The sequence below is a fragment of the Papaver somniferum genome, chromosome 8 (assembly GCF_003573695.1).
Source record: "Papaver somniferum cultivar HN1 chromosome 8, ASM357369v1, whole genome shotgun sequence".
Classification (NCBI taxonomy): Eukaryota; Viridiplantae; Streptophyta; class Magnoliopsida; order Ranunculales; family Papaveraceae; genus Papaver; species Papaver somniferum.
Genome location: NC_039365.1, coordinates 99,024,822 through 99,048,607, shown reverse-complemented (window position 1 = coordinate 99,048,607; position 23,786 = coordinate 99,024,822). Strand labels below are relative to the sequence as shown.

The following is a 23,786-nucleotide window of genomic DNA, read 5'->3' as shown; positions in this document are numbered from 1 at the left end:
TGCGCACTTGATTCCCTTAGCTGATCTCACCCACAACTAAGAGTTGCTACGACCCAAAATCGCAGGCTTTGACAATAAACAAATCTATCTCCCAGAGAAAAGTTTATCAAAGGATCAATCTGTCTCCCACAGAAAAACCCTAAAGTTTTTGTTCCGTCTTTTGATAATAATCAAGGTGAACAAGAACCAATTGATAATCCGGTCTTATATTTCCGAAGAACAGCCTAGATAAATCAATCACCTCACAACAATCTTAATCGTATGGTAGCGAAACAAGATGTTGTGGAATCACAAACAATGAGATGAAGATATTTGTGACTACTTTTTATATCTTACCTATCGAAGATATTAATCTCAAGCCAATCAATCTGATTGTACTCGTACGATAGAAGATGCAAGATCAGATCACACAACTACGATAAAAGTAGTATCGGTCTGGCTTCACAATCCCAATGAAGTATTTAAGTCGTCAACCTGGTTTTAGAAGAAGAAAACCAAAGGTTAAAGGAGAAACGACTCTAGCACGCAAACTAGTATCACACGTGAAGTGTGGGGATTAGTTTTGCAGAGTTGCTAGATGTCCCCTTATATAGTCTTTCAAATCAGGGTTTCGCCTTGGTCACAAAGCAAACAATATCCACCGTTAGATGAAAACCTGATTTAGATTCAAGCTAATATTTCTCAACCGTTAGATCGAAAACTTAGCTTGTTATACAAAAATGAAATGCACGCTTCTAGGTTTGTTAACCGTACCCAAACGGGTACATTGTTGGTTCAACAATAGTTAACCAAAAGGTTAGCCATATGAGCATTTCATACCAACCATATTCTTCTTCACCATAACTAGTTCAAATGACTCAAATGAACTAGTAAGAGAGTTTTTCAATTGCAAGGAAATCTTATGTACTACACAAGACACAATTGAAGCAAAGATGATTTGATTCACTCGAATCGGTTCATGAACTTTATAGCCACGTTTTGAAAATTGCATTCCTTAGTCTTTATAAGTTTAAGTTCAGAAATCATCTTCAGATATATAACCTTCTTAAGTTTGCACACTAGGTTCGCGAACTTAAGCAACCGGGCAGAGTTTACAAACTCCAGCAGAAAATCTCGGCAAAGACTTTCCGCTGGTTCGCGGACTGGGTTCGCGGACGCAGATAGTTTGTAAACTCCAGTAGAATTTCTCGGGATGAGAAGTTCGGCAGTTCGCGGACTTGGAAACAAGCCATTCTTTCGGTTTCTCTTGATCAACAAAATTCGCAAACTTTGGTTCAAGGGATAGGAGTTATGCACATATGTGTTTCCATAATAATACTTATGTCCATCATGAGTTATGTAATCTAAACTCTCATTCCAACCATTGAAACATTATTAGAGGACGTTATATAGTTGTTACACCATTTCTCATCAAAACAATTTTCAAAGTGATTGAAACATATCATGACTTTCGTCACTAGGTAAAGATAAGCATGGTCGAAGCGAAACGTTTACCAACACACATTTCGAGATATAGATAGGCGAGGTATACTCGGCTCGAAATACCAAATGTGTATAATCTAAGTCTATATATAGCATACGACTTTTTGTCTCAAGAAGTAGGAGATAGAGTAGATAGACTTTTGAGTGACACATAAGTTCAAGTATTCACATACCTTTTTGTCGAGAAGTTCCACCGGTTCCTTGAGTAGTTCTTCTTCTTGTATGATGAATCTCCATGAAGTCCTTGAGCTCAACTACACTTTCTATCCTAATCCGAGACTTAGTTGTAGTAGACTAGAAATCAAGACTTATAATTTTGATCACTAACATTGACAAATATGCTTGAGATAGCAACGCATGCGAGTTCGACCGAGAAATACTCTAACAAATGGCTTTTACATATCCAGTCTGTTGTAAAAATGTTCTGCCATATTATTAGAAGACCTTTGAATACTGACAAAAGCAAAATGGGTTTACATCTCTAGTCCGTAGTAAAATTGTTCTTCTTCGTGCTATTAACGACGTTGTGGTTGTCCTTAGGGAGAACTAGTCGGTCTTCCATTTCTACAACCTTGTGCCCATGCAATTGCTTCATATAGTCTCACTGCAGTTAAGATGATACAAAGCTGAGATATTACGGACCTCTAGCTCCAGGGATCTAAGTAAGATCTTGGAAAATATCAATGGGTAATCGAAGTACCATTAGGTTTATAGTTATGGTGGTTCCTTCACCCACTAACAATTATCAACAACTACACTTTCGCCTTTCTCCTGGTCCTAGCTAGCGAGTAGTGACAAATTGACAACATACATTACCAAACAGAAACAGAATATACTACTGTTTTAGTGTTTTATGGTGAAATTTGAGAAAAGTTTCGTGGGCATGGCCGCAATGATGAGCATGTGATAGCTTTTGGCTGCTAAGCTTAAAACTCGAAAGTCCACTTTCATTTTTTCATGGAAGCCACTTTCACTGAAGAAGAACAGTTACGAATCGTTGTTTTTTTACTACTAGAAAAACAATGCAGAATAAGTTATCCACTGAAATGAAAAATATATTCATCTATATTCTTAGCTTATCCAAAAATTGGTGGAGACTTTAAAAATCCTTTAGACTAGAACTTGTAACAAAGTGTAATACCATTTCCTGGATTGTTAATTAGTCTAATCACTATGTTTCAATATTAGAAGTAATCACTCAATGATATAAGATTATTATCTATATGTATATACAGGTCATTCAATTTCAAATACAAGAAAAACAAATATCTATCCAAAGTAACAAACAACGAAGCCAACATTTTTTTCTCATTTTTCATTTTTCACATGCAAGTTTTCATAGGAAGAGAAATTAGGGTGAGTAATGAGTGGCATAATTCACAATTAGGAAGCTTAAGGACATACAGTGACCTTTTAGAGATGTCTACTTCGAATTTTTTTTATTGATAATTTCCATTATATGAATTTAGGTGTCTTAGTTGTTTTTTGATCTCGTCTAGTCTAACAACCAGTACGACAGCTCTATAAAACTCTTTCTTCGCCACAACCTCTCATTCCCCTTCTTGTTACTTTACCTACCTACCTTACTTTGCTTCAAGAAAGGGCCATTGCCTTTTGCAGTCATGGACTATGGTTCTAATCTTCCGCTTTGCACCCCTAATCCATCCAAAAACTCGAGCATCTTTTAAAAACAAGATAGCCAATTGTTTTGAATTCAAATTACGATATTTATTTAAGTTGATGTCTAGGAGTAAAATATATATTTTCTTATGCTAAGTAAAAACTTCGGTCAAAAATATTAAGATTTACAAAAGCTTTTTTTTTTAAATTTATAAAAGCCAAATCTTTTTAATTTAAATTACGATAATTATTTAGGTTGAGATGTCTAGAATAAAATATGTCTTTTTGTGCTAAGAAAAAACTTCTGTTAAAGGACATTTAAAATTACATTATTTGTATCTTCCAATGTTGTTGTAGCAATAAAACTTGGAGGTTATGAAAACCAGACTTTAGAAACCTTAAACTTTATAGCATGCCTTGTTAATTTATCGACAGACTTATTGCAAGTTCTCTTAGTATAAATGTAAGTTCTCTTACTTTAAAGATAATTGTTAAGCTTAGATTTGATATCTAAAATAATAGATTGATTCTCCCATGCCACTTTGTGAACACCATCATTGGTTGCATCACCTACAAGTTGCGCATTTAGCTCGAAACACACGTTGTAGTGCAACTTGATATTCCCACTCCATAGCTAATAGCACTATAAAGCATTCAGCTTGTTCAACATTCAGGTATCTGGCTGCATATGTGTATTTGGCTTGTTTATGTCTCCCTGCAAAATCACGCAATATTAGTCTAATTCACGAATGATGGGTTGATATTTTTTATATGGTGCATCACAGCAAATAAATAGCAAGGGCTTGCTGGTTCTCTACAGATTATGTTAGTCATACTGCTTAATTACTTAGCAGTTGCAGGACCTTCTCTTTATGTTTTTGCATGTTGTCAAGTTTAAATTATGTATACTGCGAGTACCTTCAATCAGATTTGACTTGATTTCTTTAAACACCCATCTACATCTGGCTTATAGATTTCCCAAGTTGTATTTGTCATCTTCACTGCCCAGTCTTCATCTAAGGTGCACATCTCATTGTTAAAACATCTCTTAATCTGATCAAGCACAGAGATGCTAGTATTATAAAAACTTCTACTTGCACCTGGTATTGAAGTTCATACGACTCTAGATAAAGGACACTCACGGAGAATATGATTTGTAGTTTTTATCCTCTGATTGCACATTTTGCAGTTTTCACATGTATAGTTCATAACTCGTGTTGTTCTCCCATTAGAAGGTACAATTGAGGAGCACTTCCATAAAAAAAATGCTTGACCCTTGTAAGAGTATTGAGACTCCACAAAGATCCCCAATATTTAGCTTATGATGCATCATTACTCACCTCTTAATTTTGTTTCGTATCCACCATTTTGTGATAAGCATACTTGACTGTGAACTTCTCATTCTTTATTAGAGTTCTTGAAACTAATCTTTCATCTGATGTATTAGGGATTCTCATCTACAGAATCTTCTCAGCATCTTCAGGATGAAAGATCCGTTGAATTATATGCATTCTTCATGATTTTGTGTCTTGATCAATTAAGTTCTTGACAATTTTAAATTTGAGGCTTATCATAAGAAACTGCTAGTATTGGAGGGATGTTGCTACCAAATATCCAATTATCTTTTTATATTTGGATTTCAGTGCCATCTCCAAGTACACAAAAATTGTATTTGAGAACAAAATTCATATTACCTTGAATGCTTTGTCAAGCCCAAGTAGAATTATTTTTATTTTTAGTATGTAAGATAGAGGTACCTGGAATGTATCTTTGTTTTAAAGCTCTATCCCGTTTTTGATCCTTTTGATGACATAATCTCTATGCAGATTTAGTAAGAAGAGTTTGATTATAACAAGCAAGATCCTTGTATCCCCTGCCTCCATTGATTTTATTCTTACAAGCATACTGTATTAAGTCGTTATAGACATTAGCCTACTATCAGATTTTGGACTGGAATGTAGTTGAAACCGAATTAACTTTCCAAGAAACCTCGAAGATAAATAAGAACAAGATCCGGATGCACGAACTATCAGGTAAAAGATAGTCTGACTACTTCACGAATCCATAAGTGAAATCTTCAAAGTCGTAAGTAGTTGTTAGGAATGACGTCGTAGCTCCTGCAGAAGTAATCACAATTACGTCCTCTAATTATGTTTCTTAAAGGAAAACTAAGTTATATATAGAATGCCAGGGATTAAGAAATCCTGTTGCAAGAGTCTCTCTGTTTATAGATTTTCAAGGCTTCATGTAGCTTTGAATTCAAGCTAGAGTTTCTTGGAATTCAAGAAAATATTTTCTCAGATTGGATGAAAATTCTTATAAGGAATCCATATAAACATGTGAGATGTATGCCTTGAAATTACATATAAGAATATGCACTACGGTCCAGGGTCCTAGAATCGTGCACAATGATGGTTCATGTTGGCAAGTATATTTATTGAACTTACACGCAAAAGTGATGTCCAATAACACTCAAGACTTAAACCATGATCCACAAGCTCAAGAGATTTTTGAAAAAGTTGTCTTAGAAGTGTCTATGAGGGTTGTAACAAATCCGAACATATTTGTAAAAAATTTGTGAGCTTGTTCTTAAATCAGAACTGGGTTGGTATGCGTTCCAACTATGCATACCTATGCACAGTTTACGAACTCGGGCTTCAGGGGTACTGTACCGGGTATGTGTTCCTTAGATAGTTCACGAAATTTGATCCAAGTGGTATGCGTACCTCGCCCCATTCCCGAACTCAGATCAATATGGTATGCGTACCTATCTTGTTCATGGAATTCAGACTATTCTGAAAACTCTCGTTAAAAGATTTAAAATATTCTCGATAGCCATAGAAAATAAATATCATTGCTTGGGAAATTTCCAAATGATCAACTTGAGACAAAAATAGTTCATGAACAATAAATTGTTCTTAACCAAGATTTTTACGGATCTAAGAACATCAATTGCTTGAATCATATTTAGATAGATTTATCAAGACAAACATAACTCGAGATTTCTTATTGGCAATATTAAATTTGCTAAAACCATACGACATAGTCGCATAGATAGAACTGTAAATATCGTGAGTAAATAGGATAGGTCAATCTTTACATACCTCTTTGTTGATGAAGTTCTCGCCAATGTATTCAATCTTCCACATAGTCTACCATACTCTAATACTAGTCCAAGACTTGACTTTAGTATACCAGAAATCAAGATATAGTTTGGTACAACTAACATTGACGAAAAGATTGAGATTACAAAGCTTACGAGTTTGACTAAGCACTGCTCTAACGATAACCAACCTCAATTAAAATACCTCTCTGATTTTATGGTACGATCTATTTGTGGTGGGAAACTACGATGCAATCGTTCTTATGATCATGTGACTTTAATGTTTAAATTTTAGTTGTTAAGCGATAGGAACACCCAATAATACTCAAAATCAGCTCAATAATGGAGTCTAGGTTGAAAGAGATGGGAGAGTCTGATTATAAGAAAACTTTATTAGCAAAGCAGAATTCATACTGCTCGAATACTATTATCCATGCAATAATTCGGGATCTTCAATATTAAGTATCAACATGTGAGACATCTAAAGAGTTTTGGGATGATGTTAGGACAGTATTCGAATGGGATACTTCTGAGAAAGATGCCAGACTTTAAGCCTTAGCTTGTTATTGGAAAAACCTTTGTTATGAGCAATGAAGACACCTTTGAAGAATTTCACTGTGAAATCTCTGAGATTGTAAATGCCTCATATTCGTTAAAAACATTTCATATTAGGATGTTGTGCGGGAAAGTCTAAGATCATTATGGATAATATACGAGTCTAAGAAGCAGATGATCATATGAGCAGATGATTCTTTTGCACCATTGATTAGAAGTACTCTATTCGGTAAACTATAGATCTTTTATAAAGAGCATCAATCCAAAAAAGAGAGAGGCACAACCTTTAAAGCCATAAGAATGACAAGTTCTCCTGTCGAAAACAAAGTGCTTCAAGGCTAAAGAAACTTGTGAGAATATAAAGGACGGATGTGAGGAAGCACTAGATTCAACAATGTCTCTTATCATATGAAAATTTAGAGATCTTATATGGGTCACAAGCATAAGATCCTATAAATAATTGTCATCCTCAAGTAGGCCTTATAATCGTGTTTTTTCCAAAAACAAAAATGTTGAAGAAGAAGAAGAAGAAGAAGATGATGAATATGAGTCACAATGCTACAGGTAGAGGTTTTTAGCATATTTGCAAAGATTCTCCAAATCTAAGAAACTAAGCTAGTGATAGAGCTCTGGTTACAAAACTGGATTTGAATCATCAAACAACTAGATTTACAAAAAAGAAATTGATGACGTAGTTTTTACAACAGAGGTTGATAATACAACCGAGGATTGTAGAAACATCTATCTTGATCAAGATAATTTGGTTGATAACAGTCGTTCATTAAAGAGAATAGATGATGATACATCACTAGATTGTGAAATTCCAAATTGATTCGTTTCAAGACAAATCTCAATTGAAAAAAGGGATAATATTGTTCATAAGGTTGTAGATGTAACAAGTGACCATGTAATTGCTAAAAAACAGGCCAATGCCATCCATCAAATGTTCCTACTGTAATCACATAAGCCATGATTACAGCGAGTGTTCCATGTTCAAGAAAAGGGTCGAATATATCAACAAACTACATACGAAAGTTGCGAGAATAACAAATATGTTGCACGGTTTCAAGGGAGCTAATCAACATACAACCCACTTAGGTAAGAATTTAGGTCAACCTCTTATTCTTGATTATATTGTCGGTGATTATTTTGTCAATCCAAGGATGAAGAACATGAGAAGGATTAAGAAACAATCCATGTTGAAGCCTACTAGTGAGAAAAACTAAAATCTGGGGAATTTGGTTTAAAACTTGTAGTGAGCAAAGTAATAATCAACAAACATGTTGTGAGCATACTCAACAAACCAGAATCAGCTGCTCACTTGCTCCTTCACTGCCCAATAGCGGTTACAGCTTGGAATACCCTCCCTCTCGGCTCTCAGACGGGCCAAACCCAACCCGTTATGCTACAAATATATAACTCCTCAAACAAGCATCCCTCGTCTACTTCAGGAATCGACCCTAACTATTACTACATTTTGTTTCCTATGCTGATCTTTATGGATAACTAGAAATGAGCTAATACATCACCATAAGCAATCAATGTCGGCGAGAATTATATCTTGGGCTTTAAATCAACAACAGGAATACTTCCTGGGGAAAATAAACCCTTGACTCCATTAGTACCGGGCAATCCACCATTTTATAACCTACTAGGTGGCACCAAAACAACGACGACCATCTCAGTCGGCTGGTTCACCCTTAATATGGATTGAATAAAGATCAACACATATGGGGCAGCCACAGATCACCTGAATATGGTGGGAGTAGGATTCATCTGCAGGGATGCGGAGGCGAGAACGATGATGGCAATGGCACAACTGAAACTTGGGCCTTGCTATTGGCATTCAGAACAACAATGGCCAAAAGTTCTGTTTAAATAGCGGATTCAAAAATTCTACTTCGATTCGTTAGCCCTCCTGATACACCTCTCTAGTATATAACAGATATGGTCGTCGAAATAAAGCTATCTGGCACAACCACAGGGAAAGAAACCAGGCAGCAAATGGCCTAGCCGGTCATCCTGTCGATAGAAGTCAAGTTGGAAATCCATCAACTAAAATCTGGGACCAGACGATCCCAAGCTTTCTTAATCAAATTGTACTCGTCGACTCTGTGGATAAGAAGTACCCACGTGTAATTACAATCTAGTCATTTAATAAACGCAAAAAAATAAATAAAAAACATGGGAAGTGTTAAAACAAAAAATGTTAGCAATTGCTAAATCAAGGAGGTTATCATTTAACTAGATTAAAATAAAAACATGGGAGGTGTTAAAACAAAAAAGTTAGCAATTGCTAAATCATAGTGGTTATGATTTTAACTACATCTGGATTATCGTGTTCAGACAACTTTATGATTTAACATTTAACACAAGCTAGCAATTGTTATAACGATATCGTTGCAAATTATTTCAGCATTTTACCAAGCGAGGGTAACTACACAACGCTTTAGGTTTCATCCTAAAGAATCTTTTGAAGGAAATCTAAAAACCCCCATAATGATTCTGGGTATCAACTATCAAGACACTCTTTTACTTCAGAAAATTTGTAATGGTAAATCTTGTTGTGGAAGACATAATAATGCACAACGCAAACTAACAAAATTATGGTCGTCTAGTAATTTAGATACTTGTAAATTAAAAGGGAAAAACTCTAGATTGCACTTTCAGGAAAACCTCTAAATTGTACTTTCAGAACCTCCAAGTTGATATAATAATCATTTCTAACTCAATTTGCCCGGCACGTATTATGTACCACATTCAGAAAAATTATGCAGTTATCTGTGACAACTCAAATTAAAAAAGAAAACCTTTCTTTCGTCTCTATTAAACTTTCACCAAATCAAGTTTTGAAAGCATCCACAACTACTTTGAAAGATAAAGAACGTAATAAATTCACATTTTAGACACCGTTACCAACTTATTATTTTCTCGAGACAATCTTGAATCCTATCTATGGCTTCGTCATCAACCCGTTTTCAGTTTATGTTTATGGCCGTATTCATCATTTTGGCTGCTTGGGCTTCTCAAGCTATGTCAAGTAGAACAGTACTACTCCATGAGCCAACCATGGTTGATAGACACCAACGATGGATGACTCAATATGGGAAAGTCTATAAGAACCAAGCTGAAAAGGAGAAACGCTTTAATATATTCGAGGCCAATGTTGAACATATCGAGTCCAGTAATGCTGGAAACAAACCATACAAATTAAGTGTCAATGAGTTTGCAGATCAAACCATTGAAGAATTTAAATCTTCTCGTAATGGATACAAGAAGTCATGGAGAAGAAGTTCACAGGAATCAACAGCATTCAAGTACGAAAATGTTACTGCAGTACCATCCACCATGGATTGGAGAAAGAAAGGAGCTGTAACACCAGTTAAGGACCAAGGACAGTGTGGTAAGTAACAACATTTTCCATATATAGTGTACCTCCGCTAAAAAAATTCCCCAGAAAATCTGCATATAACCAATATGCGCAGCATGTGTATTCTTTTCTACTAGTATTATGCAAAAGAACAAAATTGGCTTCAATTCCTAAATTGATCCCTAACTTAAAGTTTTCATATTTTGTGGAAACAAAACACAGGATGCTGTTGGGCATTCTCTGCAGTGGCAGCCATGGAAGGTATAACACAACTGACAACTGGTAAGCTAACCTCTTTATCTGAACAAGAGTTAGTAGACTGTGATACTAAAGGTGAAGATCAAGGCTGCGAGGGTGGTCTAATGGATGACGCCTTTGAATTCATCCAAGAAAACCAAGGTCTCACCACAGAAGCTAACTACCCGTACAACGGAGTCGATGGAAGCTGCAACACTAAGAAGGCGGACACCCATGCAGCCTCAATCAATGGTTATGAAGATGTGCCAGCTAACAACGAGGCATCTCTACTGAAGGCCGTTTCAAAGCAACCTGTTTCAGTTGCCATTGATGCCAGTGGCCAGGACTTTCAGTTTTACTCCAGCGGGGTATTCACAGGAACTTGTGGGACCGAATTAGACCATGGTGTTACTGCAGTAGGGTACGGGACTGATAGTGATGGAACTAAGTATTGGCTCGTAAAGAATTCATGGGGAACTTCATGGGGTGAGAACGGATACATAAGGATGCAAAGAGATGTTGATGCTAATCAAGGTTTATGTGGTATTGCCATGGAAGCCTCCTACCCAACTGCATAAGTAATTAAGAAGAAATGTAACTGTAGATGGATATTTCCCCTTGATATATCTATGTTTATCCTTCTGTTATACTAAATAAATACTACAAACTGCTCTCTGGAAAAAGAATGTGCTGGATGTCTAACCTATAAGTTTCAGAACTGAAAACATATGAACTTGGAAAGAAAATATACAGAGCATTCCACTGGTAACTAACATACATCAGAAGACATTATGATTCAAGAGTTAGTATGCTGTCATAATTCACGGATTTATAGACACGGTGGACATCAATGACACCTTTCTCGAATCAGGATTAGGAATGCTTTAACTTCTAAATACTTAAGGGACAAACAACTATTCAAGAAAAAATTACCGCTTAAGCCTGTAGAACTCGAAATCCAAACTTTGAGGAGAAATACTTGCCAAGTAATGTGGAAATGTTGCAGATATCCCACAGAAATTACATTATTGTAATATCTGCAGTAAGCCAGTACCTTATGCACGTTTGCCTTCTAACAGAATAGGGCATTCCTAACAGAACCTAAAGTGGAACACAAGATTGTTAGGAAAAATAGAATTCCTGACTGTTCAAAATGGAAACGAAATTGTAATATGTTCAATTGATTGATAAAATTCAGTAAGCTTTTTAACTTTATGGTCAGTAGAACGGAAACGGATACTGTTGCGTTGAAAATACCTTCGAGAGAAGTGATACCCGAAATATGTTTGTTGAGAGATCATACAGCAATCAGCTTTTCCATCTCACTCAAGAATCCTATGTACAGCAATTAAACCTCACTAGAATGTGGACTGTTGTATTCAGTTATCAGGTCTGCAAGTGCTTGTATTAAAGATTTGGGGTTAAATATTATTCCCACTCTTGGATCAAGTATGGAGTCAACAGTTACCTGCAGAAAGGAAATCAATCAGGACTTCTCTGCATTCAACAGAGAGAACTTTATCATCAAGCAAGCCAAGCAAGAGTTCAAACTTGACAAATAAAACCTTCACTCTAAACTGATTAATACTTGTTAGCTGGCTAAAGCACACCCTTTTAGAGAACAGATTGCAGAAAGATACAGATGCGAGACAGATAAAGAATCAGCATATTCATACAATTTATAGCAACAAAAGGGTCCAAAGTAATTCAAGCAGAAAATCTACTTAACGTTTTAAAAACCGACAGTATACTTGCAAAAACATGAACTAGATTGCAATTACACTGATCCGAAAAGGATAAGAATGGCAAACGCATGAATATTATGTAGTAACAACGAATTTAACTTGAAAGTTAAGTGCACAATACCACATGAAAGATTCCTTGCTTAGACAAACTCTGAACATCTACTGGAATTTGACCATCCTTGGGAACCAACAGGGCATTTACGTACTGACTTGGCTGCACGGAAAATGACTTTTGCAAGTTACGGATAAGATGCATTTATAATATAGACATAATGATATGCAATTCACCAACTGAGGAATTAAAGAACCCATTTGTCGTAACAAAAGAAACACGGTGGTGATACTAATGATTGTAATAAAACAAGAGGAAGGAAACTTCTTAAGAAGATCAACATTTATGTGCCGAACCATGAATTACATCAATTTATCTTCACATATACACAATTTCAATTAAGGCATGACTTAGCAGTACAATATATCAGGCAGCTAAAACTTGATTATACCTCGAAACTTTCAGTGTTTGAAGGTTGTGCATGTTAACGCTTGCCAATTTTGTAAATAGAACGAATCAAAAACATTTTATTAAAAAGAAAGCCATTTCGTCGAAGGAGGTATCAACATGAGAAAGTAATTAAGCTGGTATTTGAAGGCCTAAGGTATCAACATTAGTCCAATTTATGTCGAATCATATATTTTTCAAAAAAAGTATTCTGATTAAGTAAATTGAATTCGGCAAAAAAAAATGTATATGAGAGCAAATGCTAAAATAAAAAGAATAAAAGAATAAAAATGATAATATGTTCACTCACAGGGTTCTTCAAACAATTTTGAGGGTCTCCATAAGTTCGATTTAAAGCATCTGTAATGGCAGTAATGAAGCCAGAGGCAGATAAACCACTAGTTTCTCAATCATGTGAACCATTCAACAAAAACACCTGCATTTGGAAAAGCAGTGTAACAAAAATTGCTACTGCGTGAATTGACTCTTCTTACGAACAAGTTAAGCTGTTAGGTAAGGTGATAAATTTCCTTAATCAAAAGAATTTTATCATCGATAATTTACCGCGACTTATTAAAGACACGAATTACCAGAGAACTCTTGACAGTTTGAATGGGCAACCAAACACTATGGCATATGATGGAAGAAAAAAAATACCTTGGGACAAGACCTCGAGGAAATGACCTCCCCAGTGCCAAGCAAAACCTACATATTTCCAGACATAAATAGAGATGGAAAAAAGAAGGAAGAGAAGAGTATGCTTTATGCCAATGAAAATAAGCATCCAATGAGTACACCACTTCCTCTTCAGAGGACTGTAAATCATATCAATTAGGGAATTGTATATATACCCCTCAGTTTCAGGATCCTTGACAAATTTGGCTTCCATAAGAAAAAATAAAATAAAAATGTGATGTATCCTGTATCAATCTGTCATTTTAGTTTCTGGTCATGTTTAGTATCTGTAAAACACACAGATGCCTAAAAGTGTACCCATGGCCAAATGATCACATGATAAAAGTCCTGAGAGGCCAACCACCACAGGACTTCACCTTCCGACATCCTAACAAAGGGAGGCCTTATTGAACAAATGGACCAGGAAATCCTTAGTACCTTACAACCATAACTGAATGCCTAATTGTGTGTGCTAATTTGTACATGTGCACCAAATATGTGACGTCACTAAAGGAGGTTCGAACCATGCAAAGACGATTGTAACCTTTCTAAATTTAATGTTTTTTTATCAGCATAAATTATGATGTTTCTTAAAAGAATTTTTAACCATGTGGAAGTCTCGAACCATCCATTTCCACAGAATCCTGGATTCTGTGTCAATATTCATATCATATTTACATGGAAAAGCTAAGCAGTGAATTAGGCAAAGTAATGTTAAAATACTAGTGATCCACACACATTTGAAGTTTTTTACACAGTACAAAAGATATACTATTGCGGTATATGGTCATAGTTTGAATAAGAAAACCAGCTAAAATTAGAACTCTTCACATAAGGTGACTCCAGTATGGAGTAGCGAACTGTGACAACTGTCAAAAAGCTTGGTCATTTATTGTGGCAGTATTGAGCATATGCATCATAAACAATCAAATATATGGTCACTGAAGCTCACCAGTGAGGGGCAAACCGAAGTAAAGAGGGACACCATAGCATAAACAATGCAGTTCACTTTACTCAACTGCTCCAGAACACTAGGGTTCACTGAGGCGAAGACCTAATCAAATGAAATAATCGGGTATCAATGGTTGCAAGCTATTGAAAAACCATGAGAACATTTAAAAACTGAACCATTGGTTTCTGAAAGGAAACAAATGCAGGTTAGCATAAGACATAGTTTACCGCAATAACTGAAAGCTAAATTATATTTATATTTTCAATGCGTACAATTGAAATAACCTTATTTACAGATTAATAAACAGAAAACCATTTTGAATCAGAACACTACTAAATGCCCAAACATGCTCATACTAAATCATTTTAAAGTTTTCCGCTGCTGACTTCCCCTTCCTGGAAATGAGTACAAGAAGAAACTTAAGCATGATGAAGACAACTACGATTTAGAAGGTTTACAATGCCATTTTTGTTCAGAGGACTCTCGTAAATGGTAAAAAAAAAAGGACAGTTATCAAACTGAAACTCATTCTAAAGCAAGCAATGTGGAAGAAACGGAAACTAAGAATTTTTTGTAGCTTAAAAATGATACTCAGCTTTAATAAAAAAATTCCTCATAAGAATTGTTGGATGTTTTCTGAAATCGAAGAAAATGAAAAGGGTTTCTGTCTCATAATCTTTTCTGTCTTTTAGTGTAACTACCTATGAGTTATACTAAAAGACAGAAATCCCTTCTATTTTCTTGTAAAATTTCTATCTACAGATTTTCTATGTATTTTCACTAGAAAACGGATTTCAAAATTAGAGACAGAATCAACTGAAGATTTCAAAGGTATTAGTCGCGTCCTAATTATTCCAAGAAGTCACTCTAACTCTATTCAATATTACCCTTCCAAACTCATTTTCTCCTACGTAGTGTGCCCAAGATCTGGAGAGGTGTATTGTCCCAATGGAGACTACAGATATAGTAATCAGTTTAGGCTAGTGAAATCAAAATGGGATTTTCTTCCAAGTAGGCGGGAGGCGTGGCCCCTCATAGAACTGTCAATGAATTTGATGTGGGGGGTTCTAAAAGTGGGGAACTCACTTGCTTTTAGTAAATAAGAGTGGGCGTCAGGTAATGGCATAACACATGGACAGGTGTTACCCAAAGATTAGTACATTTAATAGGAAGTTGGTGAGTCTCACCTGACCTGTGTAAAATATAAGAACTCTAGGGAAAAAAAAAGGTTTCAGGCAACCAAAAACCATAAAAATCCTTCACCTCATGTAACAAGTTTCTGCCCTCGCTTGACATGTAGAATATTCTCTTTATTCTTGAAGGCAATGCTGGAACTGAAGAGCCTTTCTACCCATAAGAATAACAATGAAATAAGCAGCTATAGACAGAATAACTATGTTAACAGCATCTATAGAGGTATCAGGTATAGCTTATGCGCATTGAAAGCTGATTCCTTCGAGAATTATAATATAAAGAAGAAAAAAAAGTTGTCGTCAATAATGTCTGCAATAAAATTTAGTATGCAGTCACCAACTAAAAAACACCACTATATCATAATTCAGCAACTTTTTATAGTCATTGTCTTTTGACATATCTTAATGCAAAAAGTCATGCAGGATATGCAACATTAATATCAAATTAAGATTATTGCTGGCTATTGCACGCCGTCTCTTTAGGTAATAACAAATTGTAAAGAACAGGGTATCAAACAGAATTTTTAGCAGATAAAAAAAAACATGACCACGAAAGAAACAATGAATCAAGGTTCGTAACGTTTTGTTTTTTTAGGGTCAAAAGATGCTTATACTGCTCAATATGGTACTATCACGGCTACAAGCAGATAAAATGAACTTGAGGCCTGAGGAAGCTCTTTGGTAATATGGCTTATAATTGATAACTTGACCATCACTTGATTAAAATAGTTGAGTAAACATGAAATTTGTCGATACCTCATTTAAGATAAAATACCATCATATTTAAACAGAGCAAGGAAGAAAGAAAAAAAGAATAATAATTTATTGACAAAATTGTGAAATACCTTATCAACAGGTTGAGTAGATCCAATAGATGGATGGGATATTTCATTTTGCCCACGTATTATGGTTCCATCCTAAACACAAAAATGTTACAAAACCAGAAACAAACTTCAGAATAGTTACATGAAAAAGTATGATTACCGTAATCGACAAACGTGTTAACTGTTCATTTGGAACAAAAATTTATGAGAAAAGGATGAAAAGCATTAGCCGGAACCATACCCATAATTCACATCCCAACGTAAGTCTGTCATTTGTGGATATCACAGGGAGAACGAGACTCTCTGGCGGAATATCTGAAACACGTGAAAACAAGAATATTGCAGCATCTAAAGACTGGAAGAATATTCGGGCACCTGCAAAGAAAAAATTTCCAATGCTGCAAGCATAATGGAAGTCAGTTCCCAGCAATGACCCAAGAGGAAGAGCGCAATTCAACATGGAAATCTTTTGGTAATATAAAGCATGTAATACTCTTGAATTATATGGTACTTACAGAAACCCGGAAAAGCAAAATATTAAGAGGTACAGAGGTGCCATGGGTGTGTCATTTTTTATTGCAGCCTGTACACAAGCTTTAACTATCTCTTTCTTTTTTCAAATAACATCTACTGCTTTTATTTGTCCTAAAGTATTACGTTTTCTTGCATTTATAGGCTTCCACAACCAGAAACATCATCAGACAACAATGAATCTACTAATACCCTAAATCTATCAATGTGTCTCTAGACTCTGTACAAAGTAATCTGCTGCCTCACAAAAGGGAACCATTTTACCACCCAGGCATTAAATCAAGACCACAACAACCTCAATGGTTTCTCAAACATCTATAACAATTCCTATGAACCATTCCTCCATAGAGCTTCTATCAGCCCTTTAAGTGTAAATCCACTACCTAACAAAACTGAAATTAATTTCATAGATTTTCTTACTCCATAGCCAACTCAACTACCTCCCCTAAGTTTAGTGGAGATGACCGGTATAATAATGATAAGGAGTTATCACCACAATCCAGACAGCAAGGTATCATTTTGTGATAAGTAAAAGTACAATCTGAGTTTGATCCATCCAAGCGGAAAATAATACCTTCCATTGCTGAAACAAAACAATTCACTTGCCCGTCGGAGGATCTGTGTAACGTGACAACTATCAGAAAGCGTCAAATATTAGGGTCGTGAAAAAGCAAAAATCTACTAACTAGAAGGGCATGTCATTGAACATAATCGCAATGGAAATTGGAAAAAGAGAACTCATTTGAGAAAAAACTACACGCACCAAGCGAGAGACTCAAACAAGGAGGTATTAAAAGTGGATCTTGTAAAACTTCCTTTCAACTTCAAACTGAAATCGAAAACCGGATACCTGATTTTGGATATAAGCCAAAAAGGCTCTGATGGTTTCTCGGTAGGGTTTCGATACACCATTCCATAGAGAGTGCTCTCCTTCTACAATGTCATACCTGTCAAATTCTGAACTCAGCACACTAATTCAACAGTTCACCATTACAGAACCTAGCAAATCAATAACAGAAATCTAAAAATAAGGATCTAAAGACATGATTTGAGTTGATAACACCACTACATAAAATCGGCCGAAGAAGATAAATAATGCTAGGAAAAAACAGGAAACCACAAGAAATTCTCAGTGTAAATAATTGTGTAAAACATTTATCACGTGTTTTTCTTAATCAAGCTAAACATGACTACTTAAAACATTACAATCTAAAAAGCTAAACAAGAAGCAAATCGTAATTTTTGCATTCGCTGACCAGTTAAGATAAAGATATCTCTAATTGGTAACTCCTCCCAATAACAGTAACAATCAAAGGAGTACAACACGAAACCTGGCTCAAAATCAAAATGACATGTATTTCAAACCTAACCACATTGAAGTGGAAGAAGTGAAAGTAACATAAGAGAGTTAGGCTTTTCAAAACTATAGCGAAAAAATGTGCATTAAGGTTAAGCATCAAACTGAGCAGACATCAAGTGGAGGATAAAGTCTTGAACGAATTGAATGAACGAAACTCATCATACATTATTCATGTTTCAAACCAAACAAACATATCGTAGTTTGAATAGGAAAAGGCAGATTAGATTGTACCATTCTGATCTAGCTTGTGCTCCATCAAGAGGTAAGCGGTGTCCAAGCAATCTTCGTACAGCAAGGGCTTCAGAAGTGCTTTCATCTGACAATCTCAAGCATCTCGATCTAATGTCTCCAACAGCTGGACCACCTATACAAAATCACTTTCTACCACCTTAAACAAACCATCGATTCATATACAATCAAACATCAGAATACAATTGGAAGAAATCTAACTTGTTAAAGATTACCAAGTACACGAACAATTTCTGCAGTACTTCCTCCATCATCAGAAACAGGAAGAACATGTGCAACACGAGTTGTTAACTTTTTCATCTCTTCGACGACACCATTAAATGCAGTTCCACCTGAAACAATTTCATAAAATTTATCAAATTCTCACCAGAAGATGACAAAAAAATTGAAATGTGACTCAAATAATAAATGAACCAAAAAAGAATCAGAAGATTATCATGTGTAAGAAGATTTGAGACCTGAGAAAACCAGCAGAGAAGGTTGAATCTGATTCTTCGAAAAAGATTCTTGAGGGTTAGCCATGGACCTAAGAGATCTGGAAATTTGAGAAGGAGGAAAGAATCTGAAGAGGAGAGGATTGGGAGAAGGAATTGAGAAAGAAAGCGGGAAGGACTTACAAATCAGTGGGGGACCCAAACAATTGTCCGCCATATTCATTGTGATTCCCCTCACTCCCGCGAAAACTTCACGACCTCGACTACCTAACCTTTACATCTGTAAGATTCTGTACTATATTTGGTCTGACCCTGACCCGCTAGTGCTCCGATTTTATCCTAACTCGAAACGCGTGAGTCACGGTTAAGTTTCATCTAGATTGTGGTTGTGGCAGTTAGCAAAGACATGGCTTGCAAGAACTATACATTTGCACTGCACGTAAGTCGAGGCTTAGCTCGCGGGTCCTGGTGTAGAAATTTGGGAGACTTGGCTATAATATTTGTTTGTCTTTTTTTTCTTTTACACTCACTCAGGCTCGATTTTGATCAAGGTTTGAAAAACACCCGTTAAAACGATCACACTCATATATTGTGGCCGTGAGGATTCTCGAACTACGTGCCTATAAAATGCCGATAAATAGGAAATAATGGTAGTTTTTTAAGACCGTTTTTCCGTTTTCACACACGTTATAACCGTTTTTCTAAAATTGAATTTTATGTTTTTTCCATCTAAATAACATTTTAACGTAAGTTTTTTAGACTATTTTTCCGGTTTTCACATCTGTTATAACCATTTTTAATAAAAAGAATATAAAATATTTTCTTACAATTCTTTATATTTTAAATTAAAGATTAAAAAATTACAACTAATATTTTAAAAATAAAAGAATAAAATAATAATATATAGAAAACGTTATAATAACGTTATTAGACCCTTTATAACTGTTTACACGCACATTGTAACCGTTAGATAGGAATTTCAAACCATAATTCTTTTTCATTTTCTATTTAACCGTTATAACGCCCGTTATTTTAGAATAACATATAAAAAACGCGTTTTTTCCTAAATAACGCGATTTTTGCCTGAAACGTGCTCACACCCGTCAAAAAACGTAATAACGGTCACGCTCAGTAGCCGTGACCTATTTTTCAAACCTTGATTTTGACCCTTTATTTCATATTAGTGGCTCTATTTTCCGACTCGCTGGACCTCGATGGAATTTTTGTTAAAAAATCTAGCCATTGTGATTTTTCTCTAAAAAAGAATGGATCTTCACTAGCAAAATTTACTCCAATCAATTGAGTTTCCGATTTATTTATTTTCTTATTCTAAGATTCAAATTGTGTCAATTTAGTTCAAAATGGAGGGGAAGTTTGCTACCAGTGAAGATGTTATCTCACATAAGCTTATATTTGCGGTGTCGGAGCATTAGTTCTTAACAGACAATCACAATTCTAGAACGAGTTCATAGAATATTTATAGAAATAAACATGGCAGAGACATCAAATCATTACAAAATGGATTTGGCACAATCAGAAAAAAAAAAAAAAAAAAAAAAAGATTCCACCTATTTGCCACCTACATATTTCCTATTCGACATCCACATTAATTACCACACTCGATTATCATATTCAACACCCAAATGTATTTCAAAATTTCCTAAACACCACCTCCATGTATTTTGACTACATCCTATATTTATCCACCCTACGAGTAAAACTCCGGGTATTTGTTTCCTAACCCACCATCACCGTCATCATCCCTTCTTCCACGATTGACAACTCTTTTTCACCCCCTCCAGTTCTAAATCAAAAACTTTGATTAGAATTTTTTGCGATTAATGAACCAAAATAATAAACTTAAACTAATTAAATAAATAAATAATGTTCCATGATCCATGTTTTCTTGATGATGAATGCTCTGCCATTTTGTTTCTGTATGTACCTTAGGCCAATTCTTATGGGAATGAACAAACCCATTTTTTTGTTGAGCCGGTGGATGGTCAAATGGGTTTCTCCACTATGGAACAACAATGAGCGGTTGAACATCAAGCGCCCGGGCTAGGGACACACGCCAGCGTGTGTAGGTTAAACGTCGACGTTGAAACCACAAGCGCCGGCGTTCGAAACATAAACGCGGCGTTGAAACTTCGAGCACTGGCGTTTGAAGCAAAAACGTCAATCGGTAGTTTTTTGAAAATTCAAAATTCGTTGTTTGCCTCTATAAATTACCATCATCTTCAAACAATTCACTCACACAAAAATTCACTTCTCTTGAATTTTCTCTTCTAAAATCTATTTTGATTTCTTAGTTTATTGTTGGTGAAATGGCTGAAAAGGCGATCACACTTTTTCGCGAAGCAAAACTTGAAGTTGTTGTTTCTAAAATATGTGGGAGTTTTAAAAAGATTGAAAATTGTAAGAGGGAAGTGCAATTTTTTGAAGTTTCTCCGAGAAAATGTTCCGCTAAAAGGCAAAGGAGAGCTCCAGTTTTGAAAGTTAACAACAAAAAAATCAAAAACAAAGGCTAAACTGTCAAAGAGCGTGTTGAATTGAAGATACGTCAAATGAAGATAAACAGGAGGCTAAAGCTTGTACTTGATTTTTATTGAAGTTGTTTAGTACATTTTTATTATTTTCTAAGTTTATATCTTGTAAAAGAATTGGCAGTAATATCAATGAATGAAAAGATTTAGATTTTATTGAATGGCTGTACTGTTGTAGTATTAAGATTGCGGTAAATAAGAATTCGTTGCTCGGACTTGAAAATATTTATAAATAAAAATATATACACAAAAATTTGTCACATGATCAAGAGATACTGGGACTCAGGATTTCACCATTAATCATTCACAGGATTCATATATTTATTCCTAACAGTTATAGCTCAAATAATAAGGACTCTCATTCTTGCCAAGGTATATTTTTAGAAGATTAATTGTAAATCGAAAGTATGGCATATCAAAAGTACTAAGACCAAGCATAAACCATCAAATGAAATAACAATGAATTAAGAAAAATCTTAAAACGATTAATTATAAGTGCAAGTAGTCAAAAAAGGAATTAAATATAATTATCATATGCGTGAAATATGGCTTCCTCCATCATCTCAGTATTGGGGTTTAGCTACTCATATTAATCATGTTCTCAAAATACATTTTTATAGCTCAAAAAGTTGATTAAAAGATGAGAAAATGCTAAAACAAAGATTCGCAACAGTTATAAGCGTTACAATTGCGCTGTATAAAACAAAACTGAAGTGTAGCAAAGAGCGATACAAACTCAGCGTTGTAAACAGCGACACAAGGAAACTGCTGCTGGTGATGTTGAAGAACGACGCTTCTGGAGCGTCAGTTCTTCGTCTTCTTCCTCTCCTCGAGCATCAGCAGGAAGTTCTTCCTCCTCTCGGCTCCAAATCCTCCCAAACTCTTCTCCCCTTTCCCAAACTGTTTTGCCTTGTATTTATAGTGAATTAGAGCCAAAAATCCGACCATTGATTGCATATATTCTCCATTTAATCCAAATATTCTCGGCTGCCAATAATAACGAAAATTTCCATTTTTAATCCCATGCACGCCTTAACTTTGATCCTGCACGCTCCCAAATGTCTTCTCCACGCCTCAACACTCTTCCAACGCTAGTAGGACTCTTCCATGCACACAAGAACTCCATTTTTGCTCGTGTTACAGTGCACGTGCTCTGTTTTGGTCTCAGGGATCATCACGCGTTTTCCAGCCACTTCTGATCGAACCCACTGCCCATAATGTGTTCCTCATGCCATATCACATCTTCCTACCAAGTTTGAGCGATTGAATCCCCCTAAAACACCTTCATTTTGTTGATTGAAACTCTAACAGTTGAGAACTTCATTTCCCGCCAAAGAAAAGTTTTTGAATTTAAAGAGATGAAGTGCCCCTAATCGTCTGTGGAGTGTAAATAGAAAATGCCCAACTGAGGTGCCCCTTAACCAAAATAAGAGTCTGAATAACAAATGTCCTCCGGGGATGGCCCGCATAATTTTTCGAGCAGATCTTTCCAAAAATGTTTATTTCCTAAAAATACATAAAAACATAATATTAGTACAAAAATAGAGTTCCAACAATATGGACATTGAGGACAAATTAGACACAAAAATGTGTCTATCATGTACTTCAAGCCTAATAGATTGAAAACGAGCATGCAATCGACGAGCATCTCGGTTTCCTGGGTTTCCCTTCAGTGAGACGAACATTGAAAAAACGTTTTTCTAAAAAGACCGTCTTGAGAGCCTATACCAATGATTACCCTATGAAAAAATATGTTTTGCATATAGTTATATCCTCTTCTTCAATAAACTTGGGACCACGATTTATAACATACATTTCTGCAGAGTAAGAGAGATTAAGAGTTATAGAAGAAAAAAATGTGATTTTGGAGATGGGAAGAATGTAATTTATAGGTCGAGAAAGAAAATCGAGCCGTTGGCGTTTGTAGTAAAACCGCGTGACCTTACTAAAACCGCACGTTTGAATTACCAACGCTTATTTTTTTGTTATAAACACAGCACTAGGTTTTATTCTCAACCAAACCAACAAATTTCTTTCTCAACATCCACCATGTTTTCTAAAGGAAAAGTGAAGTAAATATTATGTGTCGAAGGAAAAGAGGTTTGTCCATTATGTTTCATGGATAACCACAGTCATATGCAATGCCCTTGGATGTATTCAAAGTGTCCGCGGGAAGGTTGTTCACGCATCAGAATGGTGATTGAATCACAACCGGAAAAGCTCAAGTTTTGCAATGTCAAGATCCCAACTGTCTAGAGGAACCACATATGCTAGATGATGCTATGAATATTAAATAAGAAGAAGAAAATATTGCAACACTCTGCAAAAACTTCAAACTTAAAGCCAAATTGAAGAAGGAGTTATTACACTGCAAGCATTGTGGATATGGAGATCACGAATACAAACATTGT

At 35.5% G+C, this 23,786-nt stretch overlaps 2 protein-coding genes across 4 annotated transcripts; one reads left to right on the top strand and one right to left on the bottom strand.

Annotated features, from left to right (window-relative positions):
• The first annotated feature begins 9,556 nt into the window (after positions 1 to 9,556).
• Positions 9,557 to 11,027, top strand: LOC113302253 (senescence-specific cysteine protease SAG39-like). The gene is made up of 2 exons (XM_026551145.1): positions 9,557 to 10,163; positions 10,353 to 11,027. The coding sequence occupies exons 1-2, from the start codon at positions 9,716 to 9,718 to the stop codon at positions 10,943 to 10,945; spliced, it is 1,041 nt and encodes a 346-aa protein (XP_026406930.1). The 5' UTR covers positions 9,557 to 9,715; the 3' UTR covers positions 10,946 to 11,027.
• A 115-nt stretch (positions 11,028 to 11,142) lies between these two features.
• LOC113302252 (uncharacterized protein YNL011C-like) lies at positions 11,143 to 19,106 on the bottom strand. 3 transcript variants are annotated; one of them, XM_026551141.1, is made up of 14 exons: positions 18,854 to 19,106; positions 18,611 to 18,727; positions 18,378 to 18,510; positions 17,637 to 17,733; positions 17,361 to 17,404; positions 16,497 to 16,653; positions 16,277 to 16,348; positions 15,502 to 15,585; positions 14,239 to 14,340; positions 13,269 to 13,316; positions 12,922 to 13,047; positions 12,234 to 12,326; positions 11,625 to 11,835; positions 11,143 to 11,468 (listed from the first exon to the last, which is right to left on the bottom strand). In XM_026551141.1, exons 1-11 carry the CDS (start codon positions 19,050 to 19,052, stop codon positions 13,018 to 13,020), a joined length of 1,083 nt encoding a protein of 360 aa, XP_026406926.1. In that variant the 5' UTR covers positions 19,053 to 19,106; the 3' UTR covers positions 11,143 to 11,468; positions 11,625 to 11,835; positions 12,234 to 12,326; positions 12,922 to 13,017. The 3 variants fall into 3 exon arrangements, with proteins under 3 accessions (XP_026406926.1, XP_026406927.1, XP_026406929.1); XM_026551142.1 differs by lacking the exon at positions 14,239 to 14,340; XM_026551144.1 differs by lacking the exons at positions 11,143 to 11,468; positions 11,625 to 11,835; positions 12,234 to 12,326; ... (1 more) ...; positions 13,269 to 13,316; positions 14,239 to 14,340 and adding an exon at positions 14,584 to 14,633.
• Between the last annotated feature and the right edge of the window lie 4,680 nt (positions 19,107 to 23,786).